We start from the raw sequence: 10,610 nt of genomic DNA on the forward strand, positions 1-10,610 counted from the left end.
AATGAGTTTCTGCTGTTGAGTGTGACCTATTATGCTAATGAGTTCCTGCTGGGCTTTTTCTACAAAAAGAGCCCTGGCCGGCACCCTCCTCCTCTTTTTCCTTTCCCCCATTTTCTCTTCGGCCCTCTCCTCACCTGCCCACGAGACAGCGACGCAGCCCAGAGTATTATAACAAAGGAATGTTCGACTGATATCTGACATAATTTGCAGTTTTTACTCTTAATTTTGTTTTTAAGAAGAACAAGAAGAGATTGGATTTATACCCCGCCCTTCACTACCCGAAGGAGTATCACAGCGGCTTACAATCTCCTTTCCCTTCCTCTCCCCACAACAGACACCCTGTGATGTGAGGCAGGTGGGGCTGAGAGAGCTCTCTTGAGGATTGCCGTTGAGAGAACAGCTCTGAGAGAACTTCTGACTGACCCAAGGTCACACCAGCAGCTGCATGTGGAGGAGTGGCAAATCAAAACCGGTTCTCCCAGATTGGAGCCCACCCTCATAACCACTAAACCAAACTGGCTGTCAGTTAATGCTTGTACATTGCCTAGAGCAGGGGTGTCGAACTCATTTGTTATGAGGGCCGGAGCTGACATAAATGAGACGCTGTTGGGCCGGTCCATGTGGTTCATAAAATGTAATGCCAGGTAGCGGAGATATAAACTTTATAAAGGACACAAACACAAAGATTCTTTTTTTTACTTAAAATAAAAACATGCTTAAAACATTAGCTCCGTAAACTGCAAACCTACTTTTCAATTTATTGACATTCACCACAGAAATCTCATGCTCAGAGTTCTGAGTCTAGGACCCAGGTTAAAACATGAAATGGCCGAGTGATTAAGAGAGTCTGGCGAAGCACGCGATGATGCAGTAGCAGAACTAGAAGCAGGAGATGGCCCAGTTCCACTGCGGGCCTGAGGGAAGCCCTCTGGGGGCCTGATCCAGCCCCCGGGCCGCATGTTTGACACCCCTAGCCTAGAGCCTTACATTGTAGGGAATAAGCAATTCATCGATTAAACAGATAAAATAAAAAAAATTAAAAAGGGCCCTGGCAGCCTCATTTTCGACACTCCTGTGCTGCAGCCCACTGAGGTAGGCTCTGCACAAGTTTGTCCTGATCTAGGCCTGTCTCTGCCCACCTTCCAATCCCTCCATTGTAGGCTGATGCTGCCGGTACACGTGTGTAGGTCTGAATTGCCAAGGAAGACGGGGGGGGGGGGGGCAATGGGGGCAATGAGGTAATGGTGAGCTATTTATAAGCATCCTTGGATCTATGCAGGCAGGCAGCTTCAGTTCAGCAGTTCCTGTTTTCTTGGCAAGGGAATGTAGGCAAACACACGTCTCTTTGTGTATGCATTAAAAAGGTACAGGTGGCTGGGAATAAATTTAGATCGCCGGGGACTCTCTGTCTCCAAGGGTGTTTTCCTAATAAGCCCCTGTTTGGACCAGGGATCTCATGGGTTTCTTTATCCATAGCCCACCCCACCCTGAAGGCCTGGAGCACGTAACAAAGCAACCCCCGCCCAGTCGAAAGGAACAAGAATAGTTCCTGGAGAAGCTGATTGCTCTGAGCATATCTGTGGGTTACTTAACCAGGGGCAAATGCTACGGATGTGTCTGTAGTTAAGTGGTTCTGTTATAGGCTTGCCAGGCTCCAGGTGGGGCCTGGAGATCTCCCGCTTTTACAATGGATCTCCGGCTGACAGAGATCAGCACCCCTGGAGAAAATGGCTGCTCTGAAGGGTGGAGTCCATGGCTGTGTGCCATGCTGAGGCCCCTCCCCAAACCCCGCCCTCTCCCGGATCCACCCCCAAAGTCTCCAGGTATTATCCAACCCAGACCTGGCAACCCTGTTCTGTTATGTGTCCTTTGTTGCGCAGTGCGTCTGAAGCAACTTTCCAGCACCACCAGCCACCAGGACTTTTCCAGCCACTCCAGCACTCACCAGCATTCACTGCAGAGGAGGTTCTGTATAGCACCACACCAATACAGTCCAGTGGTAAACTATATACAGATTTATTTACAATATATACACTCCACTGACAAACTGCTCCGCCAAACACCATATCCAAAGAGAAGAGAATACAGAGCAAGTACATGTCCACTTATATACATTGAGTGTCCAATCAGCTTCAAGCTGAGTCATGATTACTGACCTCATACCTTATCTGGTCTGAACCGGTCAGGACTTATCAGCAGCTTGCCTGCTGTCACTTAGATCCTTATGATCTGAGTGATGGATATTAACAACCAACATCCTTCATGCTCTTTTCATACATTATGAACATGTACTGCTGAGGAGGGATGCCCGCCTCCAGGTGGGGCCTGGGGATCCCCCGGGATTACAGCTCATCTCCAGACTACAGAGATCAGTTCCCCTGGAGAAGATGGATGCTCTGGAGGGTGGACTCTGTGGCATTGTACTCCACTCAGGTCCCTGTCCTCCCCAGGCTCCATCCCCAAATCTCTAAGAGTTTCCCAACCTGGATCTGAAAGCCCTACCCGCTGCCCTTCCCAGTGGGTGGCCAGGAGAGATCTAGCAACCCTGCCTCCATCAGAGAGTTCTTATAAAAATTATTAAGACAATGTATGTGGAGTGGTTTGGGAAAGGGCTGTCACTTACAGGAGGGCAGGGAGCTGTTCCTGTTGGGAGCAGAGGAGAGGACTCACAAGAATGGGTTTAAATTAAGGGCGGGAAGGTGCCGGCTGAATATTAGGAAAAACATTTTTACAGTGAGAGTTGTGCAAGAGTGGAATCGGCTGCCTCCGGAGGTGGTGGGCTCCCACTCCCTGGCAGTCCTTAAGCGGCGGCTGGACAGACACTTTTCAGGGATGCTCTAGGCTGATCCTGCACTGAGCAGGGGGTTGGGCTACATGGCCTGTAGAGCCCCTTCCGACTGTGATTCTGTGATTCGATGAAATGCTGAGCACTATCACACCACTCTGAATCTGCAGAGTGCTTTACAGTTTTCACTGGTGTCTTCCACTTAGCCTTCCCACTTCACAAAGCAGGGACTGCCCTACATCGCAGCCCTAAGCAGAGGTACGCCCATCTCAACCTATGGGGGTCGTTGGGCTTAGAAGGGTGTCGCTCTTTTTGAGATTACATGGATAGTGACCGGCCTAAGGGCACAGGATGAAAATGGCGCTGCCTCACACTGAACTGAGTCGGACTGTTGGCCCCTTTAACCCTTTGGAGGGCGGGGTCGCAAAGGGCCTCAGGCTGGGGCCGTGCTTGAAATCCTTTTAACTGGATGTACTATTGTGCATGCCCTGGTAACATCTATATTATATTACTGCAATGCACTCTTTGTGGGGCTGCCCTTGAAGACTGTCAGGAAACCGCAGTTGGTAGTGAATGCTGCCATTAGAAGTGTTGACTGGAGTGGGTTGAAGGGACTATATCACTTCAGTCTTGTTCTGTCTATGCTGGCTTCCAATTTGCTTCCGGGCTCAATTCAAAGCACTGGTATTGACCTTTAAAGCTTTGTACGGCCTTTTCCTTAAAGACCACCTCCTCCTGTATGAACCTACCCATTCACTTCGGTTGTCCCCTCCGTCTGAAGCTAGATGGGTGATCACCCAAGAAAGATCCCTCTTGGTCGTGGCCCCGAAACTTTGGAACTCCCTCGCCAGGAAGGTTTGTCTGACTCCCTCTAGTGGTGTCTTTTGCCAGCAGGTGAAGGTTTTTTTGTTTCGTCTAGCATACTCCTGATACAAGTTACTAGCCCTCTTTCTAGTGTTGTCTGTTGATGTGTTTTTAATGGAATTATTTTATACTGTTAACTGTATTAACTGTGTACCCTGATCGGGAGCAAAGGCAGCACAAAAACGTTTCGGATTAATCAATATTAAACACTTGGGAAAGAATCTGCAGCCTTCTGCATGCAAAGCAGATGCTCTACCACCAAGTGGAACCCAAATTCAAATAAAGCCTGGTGGTGGCTATCGGGGCTGACCTGAAATTTGTGTTAATAAGTCCCATTGGAAGCAGTGGCACTTCACCTTAGTCATGATTAATTTATGGTTTCAGTGGGACTTGGGTACTATTAATTTTAGCTGGATCTGGACTATCAGGTTGCCAAATCCCCCAGGGGGGTTTGCCCGCTTTGGGGGCCCCCAACCTGCCATCCCAGATATGGACGGTGGGGGGAACCCTGCCCCCAAAGTGCCTGGATTGGGCCAATGTGCCTGGCACAATGATATCACCCGGAGGTGACGTCATTGTACCGGGCACATCGCCGGGGAGATGCTCTAGCATTTGGCCTGAAAACTCTATGGTATTATAGAGTTTCTAGCTGAATACAAGAGCATCCCCCTGGTGATATGCCTAGCGTGATGGTATCACTTCCGGGTAACGCAGGGTGCTGGGGGAAATGTAGGCCTGCAGGGAAATGGGTGTCAAGGCCTGAAGCCTGTGTGTGAGGTAGGGCTGCCAACCTCCCACTATTACAGCTGATCTCCAGGCAACAGAGATTAGTTTAGCTGGAGAAAACAGCTATTTTGGAGGGTGGACTCTATGGCATTATACCCTACTAGGAAAAAGGCTCGTTGTGGAAATAAATACAACGGCCTCTAGAAAGAGGCTCTGGGCGGGTGCCCTGGCCTTGGATACTCAGTGCCAATTTGCTGTGGCGACCTCAGCAGGGTATAATGACACTGAGTCCACCATTTTATCCAGAGGAACTGATCTCTGCTATCTAAAGAACAGTTGTAATTGTGAGTGATCTTCAGCCCTCACCTGGAGATTGGCAACGATGGTTCCCCAGAAGGGAATGGTTGGTTTGGATGGAGTCTATGGCTTTGTACCTGTTCGAGGTCCCACGTCTCCTGAAACCTCACCCTCTCCAGGTTCCATCCCTCACATCTCCAGGAATTTCCCACCTGGAGTTGGCAACCCTATCTCCTCCCCAGCCAATCATCAACCTACCTTTATTTCCCCCTCACTCTTCAGCTTTCCACCCCCCACCCCCCACACACCTGCAGCCTCTCCCGTGCTCTGAAGCCCTGACTGCTACGTCACATTGGATGTCATACGGGCGCCACCTCAGCAGCATATAAGGACACAGAGCCCACCATTTTCTCCAGGGGAACTGATCTCTGCCATCTGGAATGCAGTTGTAATTCTGAGTGATCTCCAGCCCTCACCTGGAGATTGGACACATTTTACCTCAGAACAGCAAACTGTTTAGAATGTTAGAGGCCGGCTTTTATATATAAGGGAGATTAAAGTCCCTCCTCTCCCCAAATCCCACCCTTTTCAGGGTCTACCCCCAAAATCTCCAGGTATTTCCCAACCCAGAGCTGGCATGAGGGAAAGCTGTCTTGAGGCCTGCAGGCTGCTCCACTCTAGCCTCAGGCCTAGGATTGTGACATTACCACACAGGGTTGTTGTGAGGAGACAACGGAAGGCAGGAGAATGATGTAGGCCACTTTCAGTGTATAGATGAAAGCGTTGTTCTTGTTGTTATCCATTCAGTCGTGTCCGACTCTTGGCGATTCTACGGGCCAGCTCTCTCCATGTTTTCCAATCTTGTACTGTTTCTTTGAGTCCTTCCATGCTCAGGCTGGTGTTGACTTTTATGGTGTCTAACCACCGTGTTCTTTGGTGGCCTGGTTTTCTTTTGCCAGTAACCAATCCAAGCATAATTGCTTTTTGTAGTGAGTTCTTCCACATGACATGACATGGCCGAAATAAGTCAGTCACAGTTTTATGGGTTTTTCCTTCCAATGACATGTCTGGTTTCATGTGCTCCAATACTTGCTTGTTTGTCACCTTTGCTGTCCGAGGAATGCGCAGGAGCCTTCTCCAGCACCACAGCTCAAATGAGTCAATTTCCCCCCTGTCTTGCTTCTTCATGGTCCAACTTTTGCAGCCATAGGTTGCTATGGGGAACACAATAGCACACAGACCAATCTGCATTTGGTCTCTATACCGAGGCGTTGTAGTACTGTAACTATTGGTGAATTGTAACTGTTAAAAAAAGTCAGATGGTGAATCCGTTAAACAATTTTTAAAAGCTGTCAGCCTGTTGATTGTTTTGGGGTATCTAGATCTTGTGTATCACAGATGATTAGAATATGAAATGTTACAAGGGGACGCTACCACGCCCATGCTTCAAAGAAGTCTTTTCCCCCTCTTGCAGACAGTTCGCCATGGGTTTCCATATTTGCCCACTGCCTTAGCTTTCGACCCGGTTCAGAAGATCCTGGCAATTGGGACAAGAACAGGCACCATTCGAATGTATCCTTTGGTAATGCACAAGGCTATGTGATTTCATCATCTATACTGTACAGCTTGTTCCATTGGTTAATTTTCTTGCACATTCATTCAGGTAAGATACAGTGGATACACCACCATGTTTGTATGCTTCGCTTTTCTTGACTGAATCAGGCTAAGTTAGTGTGATTTGAGGCAGATTCACACATCAAGCCATGTTTATTTAACAAATATCTTCCTGATCTGGAGTCCACATATTGGAAGGACCACCTCTCCTGATGTAAACCCATGAGCCCTCTTAGATTCCACCCGTCAGTACCTGAGAGGGCTTTTGGGGTCCTTGAGAGCTTTGGGGGGTGGGGCAGGGTGACGTTGCAGTGACACTCTAGGAATTTCCCATTTATCATAGAGGTCTGTGATGTCACTTCTGGCTACAGTAGAGAAGAGCAAGAGTCCAGTAGCACCTTCAAAACTAACAAAATTTGGGGCAGAGGATGAACTTTCGTTAGTCACTGCTCACTTCTTCAGATATCTGAAGGAGTGAGCAGTGACTCATGAAAGCTCCTACCCTGCCACACATTTTGTTAGTCTTGAAGGTGCTACTGGACTCTTGCTCTTTTCTACTGCTACAGACAGACTAACATGGCAACACTTCTTGATCTAACTTATGGGCGACATAACTGAAAGGGATGTTGCGGTGTTCCTACAATGCTGTCTTTCTCTTCATGTTGTTCCCAGTGCACCACTGAGCGCCTATGGGAGCCCAGAGCCCATGGGTGGGAGATATGTTGCTATAGCAATAGACCTGGCCAGTGGCGGCCCTAATCTGTTAGCCATGTCCCAGCAAAAATAATAAAGAGGAATCTAGTAACACCTTAAACACTGACACCATTTTATTGCACTGTAAACTAGACTGGAGCCCAGATTCTTCAAATGTAATACCGTGGTTCCTCACTGGGCAGTCCTGTTATCCAGGAGGTAAGGAAAAGCAAAAACAAACCTGACCGATTTACCCAATGGAGATATAAGAAGGACATTGTTGACACTTGGTGGCATGTATCACACTGGAGCAGCCATTTTGTGGCAGCCGTTTTGTGGCCTTGACCACCACACTGTGTCAGAATTCCAAAGGTGCCTGCAGGCTCAGAAAGGTTGGGGGCCCCGGCTGCAGATCTAAGCCTTGCTGTCTTGGAGGGTGGACTCTGTATGGCATTCTACTCCTCCCCTCCCCACACCCCGCCTTCCTCAGGCTCTCCCCCAAAATCTCCAGGAATTTCCCAAACCAGAGCTGGCAACTCTACCTTTTGAGCCTGCTGGTTGTTGTTTTTTCCATGCAAGTGAGGAGCCATTGGATTGCTTCTGAAGAAGTGGCTTCTAGTCCATGAAAGCTTATGCTGGAATAAAATCTTGTTAGACTGTAAAACATTACTAGATTCCTCTTTATTATTTCCCCGCATCAGTCCCAGTAAATTATCCTTTTCTCTTGGGCAGTCCCACCGGCTTCAGTCAGGAATCAAGTTCCTTTTCTTATGACAATGCCTTTCTAAGGGTTAGGGTTGCCAGACACCCCCCCCCCCGGTGGAGGTTGGGGTTCCCCCTCTGCCAGCCCCTACCCCCAGCCACAGATCAGCTGGCCGGCAGGGGGGACTTACCAGGAGAAAGGAGAAGGCCTAGGCCTCGTGGCTGGTGTCACACAGGAAGTGACGTCATCACGTCAGCGACATCTGAGTGACGCTCTGGTATTTGGGCAAAACCTCTATGGTGGAAACCAGTTTTACCATAGATTTTTTCCCCCAATACGAGAATGTCACCTGGACATCGCTGGTGTGATGACGTCACTTCCTGTGTGACGCCGGCAGTGAGGCCTAGGCCTTTCTCTTCCTCCTCGTAAGTCCCCCCATCTCCTGCCGGTTGCCAGGAGGGACCAGGCAAACCCTACTGAGAGTATCAGATTCCTTTCTCTACCCAGCTTCTGATGGACATGTAAGACTTAACCATTTCAGAAGATGTTCCAGTTTTCTTCGAATATTGGTGCTGTAGAGACTGCTTTCCAGTTTTCTTCGAATATTGGTGCTGTAGAGACTGCTGTATGGTTTAGGGTTAAGTCTTTCCTGTTTTGTATTCAGCTTTTCTTTCAAAGTAACTGCTCTGTGTTTCTGATTTTGTCAAAGTTAAAAAGCCGTTGTCCAAATGCTTTAAATAAATATAATGTCAATCTTTCAAAGTTAAGAAGAAGAAAAAAGTATCTTTCCAGCTCCCAGGAAGAAGGATCAATTTGGAACTGACTGGGACTTCGCGACCTGTGATTTCTCTAAATCTTGCACATTATTAGCTCCCCAAAAGTCTGAATGTGCAGGACCATCTCAGGTAGAAATAGGATCCTGAAGCATTGCATCCCAGCCAGCATTTCTTGGGGCTAGACCACCCTTTTTGAGTCGCTGCTGATTTGCTTCGTCCTACAACAGTTCTCCTTAATGGGAGCGAAATACATCTATTTCCATCTGCAAAGCAGTTTGCTGTATATATAAAAGCTGGGTATATATACTGCCTTCTCTGTGGCTGCGATCCCTCTGCCCTTTTGTGCAGCCTGCTTCTGTGCTGTTTCCCCCTAATAAGCAAAGACAACGATCGACTGCGGTGCACTGTGTTTTGCTGTGATTCCAGCTCTCAGCCTAGGCAAACTGATCCTTGACTTTGACTCTTAACAGATTGGGCCGACCGGGTGTTGACTGTTACTGCCAACACGAAAGCGGCGCTGCAGTTGTGCAGCTTCAGTTTTTAATTAATGAGGTAAGGCTACATTTACTGAATGCAGATCTTTACTCGCAGTCATGTGGAGGACGGGGCTTCTTTTGCTTTCAGTTAATGAGAACAACAGATTGTCTGTCTGAACTATATGAAATTTTTATCTTCAGGGGGAGGGATCTTGGTAGGATACAGGGAGAGAAGCCAAAATGTCATTATGTACAGTACGCACCTATTATTACGTCATTTTCTTTCATGCTTGCTCCTTTCCATTTTTAATATTATAATACATAAAGGAGTATTGATGGTGTCATGGAATCTTCACAAACGTATATACTGAGGCTGTCAGCCCTAGAATGTGTGTGATATTGTGTCTTTGTAAGCTGAGGTGAAAGGCCAATAACGAATTCTTTGTGTGGCAGCGATGAAGGTGGTGAAGCAATTGGCTGTCACAGAGAGAGTTCTGATGAGCATTTTATCTGCGAACGGAAGGGGATAGCGTTAGAAGGACACTCCAGTTTTGTATATTAAAGTGAAAAGTCAGTGGCTGACAGACTTAGGGGCAGAAGTGTGGGCAAAATATAGGACACTGAGGGCTGAAAAACTAATTGGAAGAAGACTCCTAAGTGGCACTGAAGTTTAATGGGCAAGAGGTGGTTCTGAAAGAACCTTGCATAGCCTACATATAAGAGAGTATGCTGTTTGCAGGAGAAGGGAAAACAGACTGTCCTGTATGTAGACACATGAGGTTCTTCCATCTTAGGTAGAGGTAGTACATGTTGAAACACAAAGTCCTTAGGGAGTGGGAAAGGAAGGAAGGAAAGGCTGAGGAGAATGTGGAACCAAATCTCACATGGGACGCAGGAACAGGAAACTCTTGAGCTGATGGCAAAAATAGAATAGATGGTAAAAGGATTATGGGGGATTAGGGAGCCAACTGTGAGATGTAGATTTTGAGGCCTGCCTGCCAGTATTATGAGAGGTTCTCGTAATGTTTAAAAACTACTTAAATGGGAAGATGGGGACATGTTGCTGAGTGTGTTGTTTCCTGTGATGGTAGTGTTACGTGTGAAAATGACCGGACACGCGTCAAGCAGGAAACTTCACACGGAGGCTCAAACAAGTACAGCTTTTATTTGTAGCGTGATTTGCAAAGCATGGAGAGACGTGGAGGGCAGCCCCCCTGGCGTCTCTGAAGCTGTGGCGCAGCACAGAAATTCTTATACCCTAACTTGTTGGGGCAACCAGTTGGCCGCACCCCCTCACATTCTACCTGTTTCCAATCAGAACTTTTCCCTGCCCAGAGTTTCCCCCTCCCATGGCCCATCCTCATTCTCATCTTGGTACTTTTCCGTTACCTAGCTTGGGCCTGTTTTTCCAGCAACGAATCTGTTTTTCTAGCAATGCCCGTCCGTTATCTATTTTGCAGCTCTCGAAGCAAGCTCTGTGTAGCACGAGAAATCTTAGGAATTTCTACATGTAAGCTTAGGTGTTTTCCATGAGAGATTCAGAACATTTTTCAATATACTCCTGCTCCCCCTTTCAGAACGAGCTCACGGAGGAGATCCGGGCCCTGCGGGACCTTGTGCAGTTCCGCAGGGCCTGTAAGACGGAGCTCTTCCACCAGGCGTATGAGTAGGAGCCG

The 10,610-nt window shown here is 47.8% G+C and overlaps 1 protein-coding gene across 1 annotated transcript in view; it reads left to right on the forward strand.

The window, feature by feature from the left end:
- The window catches only part of STXBP5L (syntaxin binding protein 5 like), a 130,369-nt gene that overhangs the window by 28,130 nt on the left and 91,629 nt on the right, over nt 1–10,610 (forward strand). The window contains exons 2-3 of the mRNA XM_015421720.1: nt 6,147–6,244; nt 8,929–9,010. Coding sequence (XP_015277206.1) covers nt 6,147–6,244; nt 8,929–9,010 — 180 coding nt within the window. The remainder of the gene's footprint in view (nt 1–6,146; nt 6,245–8,928; nt 9,011–10,610) is intronic.

This window comes from Gekko japonicus, unplaced genomic scaffold (genome assembly GCF_001447785.1).
Source record: "Gekko japonicus isolate JY-2015 unplaced genomic scaffold, Gekko_japonicus_V1.1 scaffold3278, whole genome shotgun sequence".
Lineage (NCBI taxonomy): Eukaryota > Metazoa > Chordata > Lepidosauria > Squamata > Gekkonidae > Gekko > Gekko japonicus.